General features: G+C 43.3%; 1 protein-coding gene across 4 annotated transcripts in view; it reads right to left on the minus strand.

Moving 5' to 3' along the window:
• The window catches only part of pitpnm2 (phosphatidylinositol transfer protein, membrane-associated 2), a 74,450-nt gene that overhangs the window by 14,693 nt on the left and 41,217 nt on the right, over positions 1 to 18,540 (minus strand). For all 4 annotated transcript variants that reach the window (XM_078956042.1, XM_023960363.2, XM_023960362.2 and 1 more), the window contains exons 5-18: positions 17,396 to 17,629; positions 13,813 to 14,151; positions 13,639 to 13,734; positions 12,915 to 13,019; positions 11,693 to 11,730; positions 10,749 to 10,839; positions 8,240 to 8,393; positions 7,964 to 8,153; positions 7,750 to 7,869; positions 6,528 to 6,730; positions 6,276 to 6,451; positions 3,490 to 3,660; positions 3,272 to 3,412; positions 829 to 984 (exon numbers count right to left, since the gene is read on the minus strand). In XM_078956042.1, coding sequence (XP_078812168.1) covers positions 829 to 984; positions 3,272 to 3,412; positions 3,490 to 3,660; positions 6,276 to 6,451; positions 6,528 to 6,730; positions 7,750 to 7,869; positions 7,964 to 8,153; positions 8,240 to 8,393; positions 10,749 to 10,839; positions 11,693 to 11,730; positions 12,915 to 13,019; positions 13,639 to 13,734; positions 13,813 to 14,151; positions 17,396 to 17,629 — 2,214 coding nt within the window. The remainder of the gene's footprint in view (positions 1 to 828; positions 985 to 3,271; positions 3,413 to 3,489; positions 3,661 to 6,275; positions 6,452 to 6,527; positions 6,731 to 7,749; positions 7,870 to 7,963; positions 8,154 to 8,239; positions 8,394 to 10,748; positions 10,840 to 11,692; positions 11,731 to 12,914; positions 13,020 to 13,638; positions 13,735 to 13,812; positions 14,152 to 17,395; positions 17,630 to 18,540) is intronic.

Consider the following 18,540-nt stretch of genomic DNA (forward strand, 5'->3'; position numbering starts at 1 on the left):
TCTAGATTTGAACATGAACACAGAAGAGGCCTGTCTTACGACTTCAGGGAGGCTGTTCCAGATTTTAGCTGCAGAATATTGAAACGCTGATTCCCCTTGTTTAGTTTTGACTCTGGGAATCAACAGGAGGCCGGCCCCTGAGGTCCTCAGAGTACGAGATGGTTCATATGGCACTAACATGTCAGAGATGTACTTTGGTGCTCGGCCATGGAGAGACTTGTACACAAGCAGAGCTGCTTTGAAGTCTATTCTTTGAGGTACAGGGAGCCAGTGCAGAGACCTGAGCACAGGACTAATGTGATCATACTTCCTGGTTCTGGTCAGGACTCGAGCAGCAGCATTCTGGATGTACTGAAGCTGTTTTACAGCTCGTTTGGAGAGGCCGGTGAGCAGGCCGTTACAGTGGTCTAACCTACTGGAGACAAATGCATGAATAAGTATCTCCAGGTCCAGCGCCCTCCCCCGGGGTGCTCTACGCTTTCGAGCACCCCGGGGGAGGGCGCTGTGGAAGCGACGCTTGTGAAGTCAGAGGTGATATCGGTGAGCTCTGAGGTCATGTCAGAGGTCATTTCGGAGCTCAGGTCTGAGCTCAGTTCAGACTCCGCCCCGTTGGGTCTCGGGAACACGCGCCGGACGTGGATGCGCGTGGTTGAGCTCCGACGGACGAACTTATTGTAGGGCAGAGGCAGCTGCGACAGCAGGCTGGGCCTTTTGCCGCGCCTCGCCTCACATTTGTTTGCTGGGGGAACGTTTTCAAGCGAGAAGGTCAACACACAACACAACAGAACTTGGATCAGCAGTTAGAGGGGTCAGAGGTCAGCGGCTTACTGGTGGCGATGTTGGAGGCCGTGTAGGAGTCGGCTTGACCAGACACCTGGCTGGCGATGCTAGCCTCACTGGATCTGCGGGTGCAGCGAAAGTGAGGAACGCCGGGAGATGCGGAAGACGGACTCGGACCATCGACAGAGATGTGAGACGTTTCAGCTGCGGAGACAGACGACGGAGATTTGTACGGTGGCCCTGAAGTCCAAATCACAAATCATGTTAAAGATCACAACAACAATTTTAAGAAAAAAAAATTACACTTTGTATTTAAAATAATACAAAGTATTATTTTAAATATTTAAAATAATAAATAAATTTTAAATAAAAATTTAAAATGATGGAAAAGTACAGAGAAGGTCAGAAGGAGCTGCATTGTGTGTTCGTAGATTTAGAGAAGGCGTATGACAGGGTGCCGAGGGAGGAGCTGTGGTACTGTATGAGGTCGTCTGGAGTGGCAGAGAAGTATGTCAGAGTAGTTCAGGACATGTATGAGAGAAGTATGACGGTGGTGAGATGTGCTGTAGGTCAGACAGAGGAGTTCAAGGTGGAGGTGGGACTACACCAAGGATCAGCTTTGAGTCCTTTTTTGTTTGCTATGCTGATGGACAGGCTGACAGACGAGGTAAGACAGGAATCTCCCTGGACAATGATGTTTGCGGATGACATTGTAATTTGCAGTGAGAGTAGAGAGCAGGTGGAGGAACAGCTAGAGAGGTGGAGGTTTGCTCTGGAAAGGAGAGGTATGAAGGTCAGTCGTAGTAAGACAGAATACATGTGTCTGAACGAGAGGGATCAAGGTAGAAGCGTTAGGTTACAGGGGACTGAGGTGAAGAAGGTGCAGGAGTTTAAGTACTTGGGGTCAACAGTTCAGTGTGATGGGGATTGTGGAAAAGAGGTGAAGAGGCGAGTGCAGGCAGGTTGGAGCGGTTGGAGGAAAGTGTCAGGAGTGTTGTGTGACAGAAAAGTGCCAGCAAGACTCAAAGGAAAGGTGTACAAGACAGTGGTGAGACCAGCTCTGCTCTATGGGTTAGAGACGGTAGCAGTGAGACAGAGACAAGAGGCTGAGATGGAGGTAGCGGAGATGAAGATGTTGAGGTTCTCCTTAGGAGTGACCAGGTTAGACAGGATAAGGAACGAGTACATCAGAGGGACGGCTCATGTTGCCTGTGTTAGCGACAAAGTCAGAGAAGCCAGACTGAGATGGTTTGGACATGTTCAGAGGAGGGATAGTGGATATATTGGTAGAAGGATGTTGGAGATGGAGCTGCCTGGCCGGAGGGCAAGAGGACGGCCAAAGAGGAGATATATGGATGTCTTAACAGAGGACATGAAGTTGGCTAACGTTAGGGTAGAAGATGTTCATGATAGAGTGAGGTGGAAAAGGATGATTCGCTGTGGCGACCCCTGATGGGAAAAGCCGAAAGAGAAAGAAGATTTAAAATAAAAAAGGGGTTTTGCAGAACAAAAGTTATTCCCAGAAATCAAAATGAAATAAAAAAAAAAATAAAACAAAATAATAAACCAGTAACGGTATAATTAAAGCTTTGAAGAAGAGGGAACACAGATGGATGTTTAGCCTGAATTCCAGTAAAGACTTAATTGATCAATCACAGACCGTTTGCAGGGGGCGTGGCCAGAAGCTTATAGAAATATCCTGTCAGAGAAAATCTGGACGATGACATCGTACTTACTGTTTGCCAAATTGTTTTCTTTATGTTTTATATTTTTAAATGACATTTCTGAAATGTAATGATGTTTCTTTTTTAATTTTTTGTTTAGATTTTTGGATTGTTGCTGTGATCTTTGCGTCATTTGCACTTCAGGGCCACCGTACATTTGGAACACCTGTTTTCTCAACATCAATGCCTTCTGTTCATTGGCTGATCTCTCAACGTAAAAGATTTTCCTTTTTTTTATACAAAACACTCTACTATTAAAAAAGTCATCAAAGAAACTTTACACTTAATTATGATTTGTTTATAATTAAATGTATTTTAACAACAGATGTATTTTCTGAATGGAAAAATCTTTTTAATTTGAAGGGACATAAAATACCTCATAATAATCCCAAATATAACTATAATTAATCTAACAAAGCACGACATTTCCCCAAAATAATGAGGTTTATGTTTCTGTTTTAAAATTGACAAACCCAAATAAAGTGATGAGAATATCAGACTTTAGATTTTAAAGTCGTGGATTAAACGTCAAAACAAAGGAATAAGCTTAATTTCCCCCCTCTTCAAAAGGAAAGAGCGGTTATTTTAAAGCAGAAAAAGACCAAAGAAGGATTTTCCTTTCTGCAAGTCAGGAGAAGTGATGCTTAAACCACTTCAGAAAAGGCTGCTTAGAGGAAAAGGTCTGATAGCTATGAGGGGCTGAGGTTCTGCGCCCCTCCCGTAAACCCAATAGATCAGAATAAAGTGAGGAAAGCATCTGGTCGCACTCTCGGCGTGGAGATGTGAAGTTTGCCAGTTGAGGACGGGGACAGCGATGGAGGTCTCACTGACGGTGGTCTCCTGGCAGCGGTGGGACGCCGTGCTGCCAGATTCTGTCAGAAGCTGAGGGTTACTCTGCACCGTCTCCACTGCGAAAACAGAGAAGGTTGCGGCAGTCGAGCGGTTTGTGTCTGTCTACCACGGCAGCGTGGGCACGAGTCCTCACCCAGGAGCGCCGAGTGACCGTCTCCCAGGGGGAAGCGCTGGTACCGGGGGATGCTGAAGGGAGGCAGCAGGTAAAACCTTTTGTCCAGCAGAGGCTCCAGGCGGGAGGCGGACGGGTCGGCCGGATGGAACAAGTTATAAACCTGCTGACAGGCTGGCCGGAGAGCCGACACTGAGGCAGAAACAAAAACATAAAGGCAGGGCTGTACTTACTGAAATACTGGAAAATTATAGAGGATTTAAGGCAGTTTTAAAGCAAAAACAAACCAGACATCTTCATTTTATTTACAGTGATCCTTCAGGTGCATTAATTCAATAGTATTTTAATTTTAGTGTTTGTTTTTTAATGCAATCGTTAAAGTTTTGTGCTCATGTCTCCTCTGTGCTGTTGTATGTTGCATGGGCTTTTACTTTTGTTTGTTTGCAGTGTGTGTACTTTTGTTTTGTGTTTACCTGCCATATGACGACAGATGTTGATACACATTACCCCGATTTAAAGGGTCTATATCATGTAGTGTATTATAACATTTCCTCATTAAAAAAACCCAGAGTGGTATTTTGATCCGTTCACGTATTTCTGAGAATTCCTCTAAAAACCTGTGCTCTGAGCACCAGCCCCTCCCAATCCACATTCTGACATCACAAAGCGCTGCCAGCCCCTCCCCCAGGCTGACACACGCCCACTTTCTCTACGGAGCAAACGGTGATCGGCTTTCATTTTCTATGCACACTATGCGCATCCATCTTTGCAAAAGTTGGGATTTTAATTGTTTTTGTGGGAGAAACGCAGACGCGTTGCCGAGGCCGGCTCTAGGATGAGGTCACGAAACGGGCGGCACCCACAAGGGGAAAAAGGCGGAGCCTCAGAGATCCAGTCGTCTTACTTCCTGGTAAGAAAATGAGCTGTGAAAATAACTTCATTAAAGAAAAGCATTCTTTAGTGTGACAAAGGTAACATATGATCATATATATATATGGATATAGTTTAAGAAAGAATGATATAGGATCTTTAAAAATAAAAATCTATCAACTGCAGAACATTGCAAAACCAACTTCATAGATAAATTGAAGTTAAATCAAGATAAGTAAATCCAAAAATCGGTTCTTATAATCATGAAAACACAACTTAAAGCTTAATCCCAACTGTCCTTCCAGGTGGCTACGCTACAAACCTGTGAGAAATATGAAGGGGGTAGACGGCTCTGTGAACCCATAGAGCTCAAATGTTCATGCACATTTTTTTCTACGGACGGTTGTTGTGAACGCTTAAACGACATGTAGGGGTGAAGTCGATTTTTTTTCTGTTTTTCAACTCCTCCAAATCCTGCGGACTGCTCAAGGAGTTTTTGCTGCAGCCTGACTGTTGGAAATGAAGGAACTAGTCAATCAGAGAGTAGTTTGTGTGCACATCCTACGGGCACTTCGGTATCACGTGCAGCAAAAGATATAAAAATACAAACAAAAGCATTTTGGTAAAAAAAAGTAATTTCCAGAAATCAAAGTCTTCTTTTCCTTTCAGCTTTTCCCTCACAGCCAATCAGCTTCCTCCATTTAACCCTGTCCTCTGCATCCTCTCCTCCAACAGCAGCTACCTTCATGTCATCCAGAATCCTCCTCCTCCTCGGTCTTCCTCTGGCAGCTCTAGACTCGGCATCCTTCCACCGTCTCTCCTCTGGACATGTCTGAACCCTCTCAGTTTGACTTCTATCTCCAAAACCTCCAACATGGGCCGTCCCTCTGATGTCCTCATGCCTGATCCATCCTGGTCCCTCCCGAAGAGAACCTCAGCATCTTCATCTCTGCTACCTGCAGCTCCGCCTCCTGTCTTTTCCTCAGAACCGCTGTCTCTCGGCTGAACAACATGGCTGCTCTTTCCTTTCATTTGAGCGGAAACTTACTTTTCTCCACCCATTCCAACCTGCATGCACTCGCTTCTTCTCCACATTCTCCATTCCTCTGGACTGTTGACCCTATAGATCTTTCAAATCTAAAAAATGTTAAAAAATGAAACAGAGGAAGAAACTAGAAAAGGTAGGTATGATAGGACATCACTGATTGGATGAGGATGTTTGTTCACCTTTTCAGCAGGAAGTTATTTAACATGAAGTAATGTCATCAAATAATCAGCGATGCCCCATAGTACTTACTGTTTCTGGGTTCTGCTTTTGTGTCCTTTTTTAAGATTTCATTGAAATTTCCAAAGCGTTTCATTTTTATTTTGCTTAATTTTTTAGTAAATGTGTTTTTAGCTTCTGGAATTTTGTTTTGATTTCTAAAATGTCATGTTTTCATTTTTTTGTTTTTCATTTTGATTGATCTTTGGTATGTTTTTGTGTCGACTGATTTGTTGTTTGTGGTTTTCACTTCAGGGCCACCGTAGTTCAATGATAAAAGAAGGTTAAAAGAAAATAAAAACGTGGATCTGTTTATTATAATTGTTCTTTTTTTATGTGTCGACTGATTTGTTGTTTGTGGTTTTCACTTCAGGGCCACCGTAGTTCAATGATAAAAGAAGGTTAAAAGAAAATAAAAATGTGGATCTGTTTATTATAATTGTTCTTTTTTTATGTGTATTGGATTGGGACTTGGTACTCTGAAAATCGACTCAGAGCCAAAAAACAATATCTGTTTTTCTCATATAAAACAGCAAAACAGCAAACACTACAGTAATTAGCATGTCAGCGACCTCTGACCCCTCAGAAATCACCGACATACAGCTGCCGGGAACAGCCGGTCCCACAGAAAGCCACCTCACCACCATCAGCAAAAGCATAGAAGGTCTCTCACCATCTAAAGAGGGCACCACAGTCTTCCTCAGAGCCAGCACCAGACCCAGAGGAGAGCCGAACAGGAAGAAGTCCGTCACCTCAAAGTCGAACTTTCCCAGGGAGCCTCCTTCCAACATGGTGCTGTTGCTGGAGCGCCGCGATCCGGGTTCCCCGTGGATGACGCTGGAGTGAAGACTGCTCAAACAGGAAGTAGTTAGATCTCTGTGAAGCGAGCCAGTCGCAGACGCCTGCGTCTGTCCCTGCGTCTCACCTGGAGAGGAAGGCCTGGTGGTGCTTGATGGTGTCCAGCTCGTACGTGGACAAGTCGCTGCGCTTGCGTGGGAGTTGGGTTTTGGGGTCGTCTGGCCCTAAACAGCGGGGGATGTCGATGTTGCTGCGGCTGAGATGGCGACTTCCTTCGAGTGACGGCGAGATGCTGTTTATGACGATTCCGGGAGACAGAAGATCTGTGTCCTGAGAACAAAAACAACCCGTCATGTCCGGCATGTACACGAGATAATCTGTCTGTTTATGACTCAGAGTAATCACAAAATGTATATTTATGTACATGTCTATCCAGTCGTTCCTTGCTTTATCACAGATCACCTTTTGCAGTCTAGTGGATTTTTTTAAAGTGGAATTTTGTATGCTTTTTCTTTTTAAACAGTGCATCGTGTTCTTCGTCCTGATTGGCTGTAGGCCACCGTGCATCAATCTCCTCTGAGCCGTGTCTCCCCTTCTAACGATGGTAAACTCGATTTCTTTTCCTGACTCAAGTTTTAATCAATCACTCACCGAAGTGAATCAAGTTTTCTGACTTATCGGAGTCCCTTGGCCAAATCTGAATTGCTTCCCTCCTTCACTTGTAGGGGCATTTGAAGCTGTAGTGGTGTCCAAAAGGGTTATTTTTAAGGAGGGCTGGCTAGTTTTTAGTTTTGTTTTGATTGCATTAAATAGGTCCCAAATATGTCAAAATAAAAGAAAAAAAAAGAAAAATGTACAGAAAATTTCCCCCAATTTTTTGCTTTCACAATAAAGCAGTTTTATGTTGTTCAGAGTCAGATTTAATTTTTCAAAATAATTTGTTGTTGAACTTAGATTTAAATGATCAGAAGTAGGTTGGCATTTTTTAGCTTCTTTGCCCTTTCATTTAAGATCATTAACTTTTATGTGTATAGTTAAACAAGTAAAAATAATTCTAAATGTTTTAGTATTTTTTGGATTGTTTTTTTAGTGATCTAGGAAAAGGTGTTTGAAGAAATTACAGGATTTACTCCGACGAAAACAAAAAAGAAGCTTCTTTTTTAGCCATCTACATTTTATTTAAAGTTTAAAGACTTGTTTTTAAGCATTATTCATTTTTTATTTCCATGTAATATGCTTTCTTAACGTAGTTTGGTATAAAGCAAATACTTCTGCACACATTTTTTTGTGGCCTTTTTGCGCCATCAGCAGACAATGATGAAACCTTTGATTTTTCTCAGGTCTGGTACCTGAACGCTGATGGTGCTGCCCCGCCTGCTGCTGTTTTGACTCTCTGACACCGTCACGGAGCTGCTACACAGGGCGTCAAATCCCAGAATGCCCCCACAACAGTCGCCAATAACACAAACCTGGATTATTACAGACACACAAAACAGAAAAACAAAAAATGACACGGGCATGCATCTGTAGATCCGAAAACATCTAACGCTTCACAAAACTGACCTGGCCGCTGAAAGACGTTCCTTCTGCAGACTTGACGAAGTCACTGTACACCTGGTTGGCTCGTAGGATGACGGTCGCCACGGCGTCCTGGTACTGTGGAGCAGAAGTACCCAGGAGAGGCAGAGCGGCCAGCGGGATGTGGTCCTGGCTGCTGGACAGACAGCCCTCATCGTAGCTGTAGGGGCTCAAGCTGCAGATCAGAGAAGCGTGGCGTTACGTCTGTACAGCAGGATAAAAAAAGCGTTGTGGCGGGTTCGCGAAAGGCTGCCAGCTCACTTGGAGACGAGTGAGAAGGCTTCGACGCACACAGCGGGACAGGGGACCATCCTGATGGCGATGCGGCCCAGCGCTGCGGGATAATGGACTCTCATCACGGTCTCAAAAGCCCCACTGAGAGTGTTCACGTCTGCCTGCTTGCTGCTCTGTTCACCTGCAGGCAAACACACAAAGGAGAAGACGTTTCAGGTGGGTGGAGATGTCCATCCAGTACCTATCGATCAATCCATCCTCAGAACCTGCTGGGTTGCTAGAGCCAACCCAGATACTGTTGGGTAACAGGTCACCAGTCTGTTACGTTATCGTACACACCTAGGGGCAATTTAGAGAATTTAGAGATTCTCATTAGCTGCGGTTACATGGACAAAAGTCTTCTTTCCCTCTCCGCTTTTTCCCATCAGGGGTCGCCACAGCGAAACAACCTCTCTTTCGAAAAGTAATTGTGGAAAATGCCTGATCAGAACAAAAATGCGCCATGTAAACACGCCATGTGGAATACTCTGCCCCGATCAGACTCGTTCCGATCAAAATTTCTTTCCGACGGAGATAGGTGGGTAATGCTGAGTGTTGATTCGATCGTGGAGCATGTAAACCGTTTTATTTTACGTCATGCATAGATGGTGTGGCGCTCCAGAAAAAGCTTTGGAGCGCGAAAAGAGGGCCCGGTCGCCTGCTTCACCCATGCAACGCTTGTCTCTGAGCACAGCAGCCGGACTTCGTGTTTGCGGGTGGGGGAGGGGGCTTTGTTACAGTGTGCACTCCGGAGGAGGCTTGGGACCGCAGTCCGCCCGGCCGCTCTGTGTGAGCGAGCTGCTGGACTCAAGAGAACCTGAACTCCGTGTAGAGGAGCGGCTCTGGGACGGTGTGTGAGCTGACGGAGGCGACTTTTGAATGCAGAAATGCCGCACAGTCCTGAGAAACCCTGTAAACAATCATGTGAATTCATGTTTCCAATCGTGTCCAGAAAAAAATGAAGGTTGATGTTATTCCCACATATTCCATGTTCAGTCAAGATGCAGATTGTAGCTTTGACCACATGGATTTTAACTACACCTATGGTTAAATGCTGTTGTTGGCATGTATTAAGGCCCGTTCACACCGGGACGAATTTTGCCGGCGATTTTCGCCGACGTTTAACGCCTCGTGACTAAACAAAGGGCACCAATGTGAGTGTGCACACCGACGCGAAAAGACGCCACGCGTCAAAGCGTCAAAAAAAAAAAAAAAACGCCCCGGGTTCGTTTTTTTTTTCCGACGCATCGCGTCGAAATCTATTCGACCAATGAGCATGGCGCTATTGCACACGTGTCTGGAGCTTCTGAAGTTACACTAAAACACAACTTGGGGGCGCTCAAACACAAAACTGCCTTTCTGAGCACACATACCAGCGAAGAAGATAGACGCCAAGTAGCGTCTACACTGCCGCGGAGAAATAATGACGGACATTCTAAAATATCCCCGAACCAAGCACCAGTTGGAGCTACTGGTGCTTGAAATATTCAAGTTTTCTTTTTATGATTCTGACGAGCGCGTAAATACTTGCTCTCTTCTTCTGAGTGAAAAGCGACTTTAAGAAGCGTAAAGTTGCGCAGCGCCACCTTGTGTACAGGAGTATTTCTGTTTACATTAAGCGCCATCTAATTTCAGGGAATGAAATTGCATGTTCGCTCGGCTCATCGTCAGCGAAAATCGCCTGGGTGTGAACACAAAAAACGTGGCGAAAAACGCTGGCGAATAACGCCTGGCGAATATTCGTCCCGGTGTGTACGGGCCTTTAGCCTTAGCCTATCCCTTCTTTTGGCTCCGTTCTGCATATAAAAAAAAAGCACGTATTGAAAAAAATATATGAGCGAATAAAGCACTTAATAATAATCATAACAATAACGTTTAGAAGATCATCTTTCTCTATGCTGCAGCTTTGTTTGTTTATAACGGGACTCGATATTTCTTCTTCTATGATCATTCCTGGAATTTTAGAGAGTTCTGCGGCTGTCATGATGATTTGTTCCGGCCGAAAGTGTGGCGTAGTAGAGTAGAGTAATATCCCCTCTCTACATCTGTGATTTGTGAATGTCTAATTCCTTTGTTTTGATCTTCTTTTTTTGGATTCTAAAGTGTGTTATTTAAGTGAAACTGCTTTTCTTTGTGATTTGATTTTTTTAGTAGTAGAGATTAGTTACTAGATACTAGATTAGATACTAGTAGAGATTTGTTATAATCGGATAAAGTTTTTCTGGGCCCATGTACACAGTTCAATTCTGATTCTTTGTCTCTGATTCTGTCTTTGATATTTGCTGAAGATATTTTGCACATGTAACCGCGGCTAGAGTGAGGCGAAACCGCTGACCCCTACCTGAAATTTACACGTCTGGAGGTTCAGAGCTGGAGGAACAAACACTTTATCGTCTTTTATTACCATTTTCAACATCTTAGCTGCTTTTTGAGGATATGAATCCTATAAAATGACAATAATATGGCTGGAAAATAAAGGTTGGAGTCATTTGTGTACCAGAGCCCGCGTCCAGTATGTTTCCACCATGCAGGACCAGGATGAGGACGTGGGTTTTGGACGGCTGAGGACACTGCTGGGAGGAGCAGTCCTGCATTCAGATAAGAACCAAAGAGGAATGAGAAAAAACAAGGGCAGATGGAAAAGATCAAAGAAACCGCAATAGCATGTTCCCTTCCAACATAACACCACAGAACGAAGCGTAACCATGAGAAGGGGCTCTAGTATTTTTTGAGGAGGGGAGGTACCAAAAGTATTCATAAACAATAAAAATGTGTGTCATTTGATATTTATACGCCACCTTAAATAAATGACCTACAGTGTGCTGGGAGTTAGTATTGCTAACAGCTCAGGGAAGAAGAAAGGAGCTTCTAAACGTCTGAGTTTAAAATAAAACCTACAAATAAACATGACTTTTCCTGAATAATCGAGACACAAGTGTGGGCGGGGGTGGGATAACAACTACAAAACCTCGAAATAAAAACTTGACTCAACTTTTCTTAGAAAACACTACAAAGCTCCAACAGGTTTAACTCCTAGTCTTTTATTTTGTAGGAATTCTGTAATGAATTCAAATGAAGTCTAGAGTAAAAATGTTCAAATTTTGTTTCTTATAACACAAAAATTATTTTCTGATCCAAAAAGCACTAATACAAGTATACGCCTTTTACCATTTTATCATTCTTCTGATAGTAAAAATGTATTTATAAGTATATGAGCTCTTATTTCAGAATTTCTGAAATAATTAAGTTAAAATTAGTATTTGAATTATTGTACATGTCCAGAAAAGGTGTTTTATCTTGGATTAAAGGTTATTAAAAGAAAAAAAATCCATTTTCTGATTGGACTACTACAAAAATATGAGCAGACTGGAAGGTCATAAGAGGAGATCCTCTCCTGACATCTGGATAGAACACATGGATAGAAACGGTGGAAAACTTTACCTCCATCTGCGTCTCCTCTGGCGACTCTTGATATATCCCTGTGAAATCAAAAAACAGGCACTGGCATTAAACAGAAAAAAAAAACCTCCTTAGACCCTGTATCAAAGTTCTCCGTCCTTTTATTTAAAAATATACGTAGCTCTCCCCGTAATATCAAACCGCTCTTCTGTACGTCCGTCCACGGGCCTGGACTACTCCGAAACCGCACAGGTCAACCCCCCGTGTGAATAAAAGCTAGGTATGTTCAAGAATGCGCACTTAGCCCATGGTGTTCACACTGGGCAAACAGGGAGGGCTATCTTCTTCCTCTACTGTTTACTTGAGCATGTCCGTCACCTACAGTCGGAGGAGGCTTGGTGTGCAATGTCAAAGCAATGCTAATCTCAGGCAGCAGTCAAAGCAAAGATGCCCAGACTTCCCTCGCCCCGGCCACTTCCTCCAGCTCCTCTGCGGGGACCCCCAGGCGTTCCCAGGCCAGCCGAGAGACGTAGTCTATTCAGCGTTTCCTGGGTCTTTCCCGGGCCTCCGCCCAGTGGGACATGCCCGCAACACCTCTCCAGGGAGGCGTCCAGGAAGCATCCGGACTAGATGCCAGCCACCTCATCTGGCTCCTCTGGATGTGGAGGAGAAGCGGTTCTACTCGGAGCGTTCCGCAGGTGACCGAGCTCCTCCCCCTATCTCTAAGGGAGCATCCAGCCGCCCTATGGAGGAAGCTCATTTCAGCCGCTTGTATTCGGGGCCCTCATTCTTTCGACCCAGAGCTCATGACCACAGGTGAGAATTGGAACGGAGATCAACCGGTAAATTGAGAGCTTTGCTTTTTTGCTCAGCTCTCTCTTCACCACAACGGACCGGTACAGCGACAGCATAACTACGGACGCTGCTCTTGGTTGATCTTTATTTGAAAAACAAACGCAGACGTCGTCAGGCTCGTGGTTGAGTCTGGGTTCGCCAGATAAATCCATTCAGTTCAGCCTGGGCGTTTTGCATGTAGATGCTGGAAACTGTTGTAAAAATTTGTGTAGCTATGTGTGAATGTGAGAGTTTTCAACGAGGAAGCCCGAAACGCACATTTACGTGTGCTAACATGGACTTCTCATTGGAAGTGGCAAATTGAATGCGCGTTAGTGAGCGGTGTGTGAACTTTAAACAGGTTAAATGAACGCTGACAGACTTTACTGAAGCAGCTTCATCTTTAAAACATTTACAGAACTGAACTGACCTGGAGCGTCATCCACCTCCATTGTTTCTATTTTGTCCATGAGATCGTTGGAGCTCCACTTGGTGATCTCCTTGGAGAAGATGTCCTCGTTGTCAGAAAGGGCCTCTGAGAGAAAGTGCAGAATGAAAATCAGCCCAAATGTAGGGACAAACGGAAGACGAGGAGCCGTGACGTACATGGATCTAGTCGGAATGGAGCAGAGAGAGGAGCTTGTGGTCCGCCCAGCGCCACAAAAAACGCACTTTTACAACCTTTTGGTCGATTTAAAGAAATATTCAGAAATGCAATTTTCAATGCAATCATCCGAAAACGATGACAGAGTGGGTCTTTTGTTTGGAATAAAATATACAATATTTATTTGAAATGTCTAACTAAATAAAAAATCCAAAAATATAACCAATGGTTATCCTAAATGGTCATTTTCAGGGCCGTGTTCATCAGTGTGAATCGTGTAATATTCTGAAAAAACTCCAAAGCTTGTAAATCTTCATATGGAAGGTAGCATGTGAGAAAACACACTCCTCCTTTTGGAGAAGAAATTAAAATTATAATCCAGAATCAAAGTTTACTTTTTATAAACCTGTTTTTCTACCAAAGTCTATCAAGTCTATCAAATCTATCAAACTTAAAAGCAAAAATCAAAACAAAGACTTTCCCATTAAAGTGTATATATCAAACACTCACAATGACTGAAGGAGTTTGTGCTGCATTGTGGGTATTTTACCGTGAGCATCAAAGAACTCATCGTCTGTGCTGTCATCAGAGTCCCGGGCGATGCTCTGCATCCTCCACTCTGAAATGCTCTGGTGAGACGGACTGGCTGCAAAAACAACCCAAAAAAATCAACCAAAAATGAAAACATTCATCAATTTTAAAGTGATGAAGAGCGGAACCTCACCTCCTCTCTTTGATGACCTGTTGGAAGACCTGGACGACGTGGACCACTGCTTGGTGAGCTCCCCTCGAGTCTCCAGTGAGTCTCCGAGCTTCGCTCGTCCTCCCTCTGTCTCTGCAGACGGTCCTGAAACCCCGGACCCTTGCTCAGGGTCCTGCCCCCCGGAGGGACCGTTGGTCTCCCCCGCCCCCTCCTCGCTGTGGCTGTACTGGGCCATCTTCTTGGCTAAAGCCAGCTGGGTCTCCAGCTCCAACTGCCGGATGTCTTCGATGGTCAGACCGTACCACTCGTCCTGCCAGCACCACGCCTGCCTGTGGGCTCGAACCATCACCTTACGCAGGCCTGCACAGAGAGGGAGGGGTTCACTGCACGCCTTCAAAATGATCTCTCTGTTAGGATAAAAAGCATCTGATCCGGGTTTAGACGGAATCTTTAGACACACTTTAAACATCCATTTTTTTTTTAAGAAAGGGCATCAAAAACGACTATTTTCAACAGTTCAGAAAATCTCTGTGAGGAAAAAACAACTGAACCAAAGCTACAAACAAACAGCAGACTAAATGTTGTGATCCTGAAGACTCCACCATCGTTTAGGTGGTGTTTCACTGGTACAAGATTCACATCATGAGTGCCTTTTTTTAGAATTCACCGTCTATGAGAACTGGACCGACTGACTGACATTATCTATTTCAGCTTTAACCAAATGAAGTCAATTCAGCCGTCATTTATTTGTGATATGGACGCCGCCATGTTGGAGCCAGACGTCCACAGTAACCGACCGGTCTGAGTCAGTGTTTCTATGGCAACCACTCTAACCAATAAGGACTTAAGACTTGAAAGTGGTGCAATGTTTTGAACGTTGGACGTGGGTCCAGCAAGCTCCGCCTACTTTTAATGAGGCATCTGATTGGTCAGTTAATAACTTCAATAACTTGAACTGCAGAAAAAATTGAGTTTTATTAAGATGTTAAAAAAGGTTCAGATCAAGAAAGGTTATTCTGACCAATATAATGACTGAGTAACGGCTGTTTATTTCTCCATAGCAGTCTATGAGATTTTGCGGGTACTTCCTGTTTGGAACGCCAGGGGGGAGGAGTCACTCAGTCCAGTTCTCATATGCAGTCGATTGTTCTCTTTTATGATCTCTTCCTTTGCACATTTTTGCACACAAAATCCAAATTTTCTCTGATAAACAAAAACACCTCCTTTAAGTTTCACTTTTATAGTTTTATGCTTTTTTTTAATTATTTTACTTTGCATGTTTGAGTTCATGGAAACAAAATTCAAAAGTCAAAAATATGTAGAAAGCATGCTTTTTCATGAGCCACAAAGATCCTAAAAACAGATGTTCAGCTCTTTCACTTATATTCATCTTCATAAATATTATTTTTTAATTATTTATTCTGTGTGTATAATGTTTAGAATATGATAATAATAATAAAATAATTTTTGACTTTTTATTTATCAAAAGTAAAAGTTTAAGATGAAAATTACATTTTCTTAAAGTCATTTCAAATTTATCTGAGCTGAGTTTTTGTGCCATTTTTAGAAACATAACTACCATAACTACCCGTTTACCTTTTTTTAACTTCTTCAATTTTAGCCAAGATACACATTCTTTGCAGAAAATGTTTATTATTTAACCTGTATAACTTCAATATGATGATAATTTCTGTTAGACATCATTAAATGATTCTATAAAGACTCATAATGAGCTGTAAAAAAGTCATTGTATTTTTGCTTCAATCAAAAACGGACATTTTTAAAACCTCAAAATTGATCAAAAGAAAACAAACAGACAAGAACAAGACAAACAAAACAGCATCTTTTTACACATCCAATCAAAGCTGTGAAGTTAACAGTCCAGCAGCAGTTAGCATGTTAAATTAAAGCAGATTTAAGTTGAGGGGAGTTTTTCCCGACAAGCACAGGGGACATTTCTGCTTTTGGAAGGGTCAAAGTGACCCTCAGTGGGAGGATAGCCCACTTTGGGCCTGAGGATGTGTTAGAGAACCACGAACAGCTGCAGCTTCATTAGGCTGAAAGTTGCTGCTGCGAGGGTTTGGAGGGCACTGAAGTCACAGCGATGAAGAACAAATGGCCACACGTTGGCAGGAAATGAATCCACGGCGCCGTTATCTGCTGGAGCCAGGCGCCTCTCCCTGAAACCTGCTGCACCTGCTCACCTCTCCCTTCCGTTCAACACGTTCACTTCTCGCTTGCTGGGAGGTTTCATCCCCCCCTCTATCCATCCATCTTCTGATGCTTGTTCTCTAACGTTTTAGGATGATGTCCTTTAATCTCATCTAAGTGTTTCGGTAAAAATTGGAAAGAAAACACTGACACTGTTTAAAACTATGGCTGTGATTTATTAGTTACAAAGCTTAGTAAAAATAAAACAAATGCTTCTTTTAAAAATTATTTGTGATTCTTTTCCTTTTTTAGCTTATTTGTCGCCTAAAAATAACCAGTAGATTATTAAATTAGATTTTTCGCTTTGTTATTTTCACTAAGAAACCAAGAAAGTGTTGAAACCCATCTCGTATTATGTTAAAAATCTAAACCCCGCCCCTTTTTATGGTACACAAGAAAACCAAAACCCCAAATCTAAGTTTCCGGGAGTAAAAAGCCCACCGTTTTAACACTTTAAGGCTCAATTCATTTTTGATCATGCAGCTGCAAAGCAGACCCACACCATCACACTTCCTCCACCATGCCTGACAGTTTTTTTCTGTTAGTATGAGTCCAGATCTAGCAGAACTCGATCCTTGCAGAACCTTCTTCCGCGTTTTGATCAGAACATTTGTCAGAAGGGTTTGGGGATAATTCCAGATGTTTCTTTATCTTCTTGTTGCTCAGCAGAGTTTTTTTCTACTTGAATCTTCACGGTTCCTTCATCTTTTCTCCAGAAGGGATTATGAACCCTCAGTCACATGAGACCCGACCTTTCAATGAGTTCTTCTTGGAGTCATCTCCCTCTTAGGACGGTTCTCTGTTCCACATTGTGACTTTTTTTTTCATCTTTTCTTTAATGTCTTCAGAGGACTGTATGTGTTTTTGTTTTAGATCTTTTCACTGCCTTCTTTTGTCATCCGGTATTTTAAGGTAATTTGCAGAAATCATGCTTCTTTTAGCGTTTTTAACGTGTTCTTGTAGTATTTTTCTTGTGACGAAAGTCTCCCTTCTCTACTCCAATTCTGATGCATCCAGTTGCAGACAAACCGATCATGAACGTCTTCCTTTTTACTCGTATGGCTCAAACCTGTCTGGCTGGGTAGCTCTGATTTTTTGTTTTGTTTTTTTAATGTTAGCTTGGGGTTGAGAGGAGCTGTAAGCTAACAGGAGAGAGCGTAAAGAAAGAAATTCTGGGATTTTAACACAGGCTAACTTCCAAGCCAACAGGCCCATCAGCAACTCAGAAACGAATTTCTAATGAGATTAAAAAGCAACCCAGGTTTTTTGATTCTGATAAATAAAAGGATAGTTGGGAGGGATTTTACGATAGAAAAAACTACAGTTGGACTTGAAACACCATTAAAAGTCACAAAAGAGAAACATTCAGTGAGATGAAGTGACTCGTACTCACCAACATCATGTATGAAACGTTCAATCTTGGACTGCATGCCCCAATATCTGAACTCCACTTTGCAGAGCTTGTAGGCACACATGACTGCAGTCTGACTGGGGTTCTGGTTGATGTCCTCAATCCAGTCCTCCGACAGAGGACCCCGCTTGGTTTTAACCGACTGGTACAGTTTGGGGTCTTCCTCCACCAGGTACTCGTGAGGAGGAATGTAGTCTTTGACGATGTCTATGGGGTCTGCGGGTGGAGGAAGAACAGGTAAAGACGGAGCTTTAAGCTTTAGTCCCAGGTGGCCTTGCAGGTGGATACGAGGCGTCTGCGGGCAAAAGACGGTCGAATGATATCAGGACCCAAATCAAGGGCGTAAACCGCTTGGTGGACCCGTATAAAGAAAATGTTCATTTTTTTCTACGACGACAGATTCTAGCAAACATTTACACAACACGTAGCCCCAAATTTCCACTGGTGCGTCTCCGTTGCAATGGCACAAAAAGACAGAACGTTCATTAGTCAATTGGAATTTTTACATTGACCCCTTCAATGCAAGCTTTACGCAGGAGTTCTATTTTCAGTCAGTCAATTTTGCTGTAAAAAGCCAGAAAAACAGCAAACGGGTTCGGTTTCGGAACAAAAACTTCCTTGTTCTTTCTAAATAGAACCTTATAGAATGTTATTTCATATTTGCGGTGACATGCTCACTTGATTACGCATGTCAACACCGCGGATAACACTGTGTCTTTTCCTCGCCACGGACGACAAAAGTTAATTTTGAAACCACACAAACATAACATCCTTTATCACACAAAACATGCGTTTTACATGGACACAGTGAGGAAGGAGAGGGCATGGGGCCTGAACTAAAGTTTGGATGATGCAGGGATAGCAGGAAAAATTACTCCTCCGGGAGCCATGGGGGGAGGAGGTTGGACTGGAGATGCAGCGGAGACGATGTAAACTAACGGCCGTCTTCAGACAGACTCCTCACGCATAGCAACAGACATGCAAGGCAGACAGACCAGTGCAAGTGCGAGGTAAGTAATGGTGAAGTAGGTTAGACGAAGGCGTGTCGTACAGATTTTTCCTTTTTCAACTCCCCCAAAATCCTGCACACTGCACAATGAGCGCCTTAGTGCTGCTTCACAGTACAC

The sequence above is a fragment of the Oryzias latipes genome, chromosome 12 (assembly GCF_053564925.1).
Source record: "Oryzias latipes strain Hd-rR chromosome 12, Olatipes_Hd-rR_3.1".
NCBI classification, from domain to species: Eukaryota; Metazoa; Chordata; class Actinopteri; order Beloniformes; family Adrianichthyidae; genus Oryzias; species Oryzias latipes.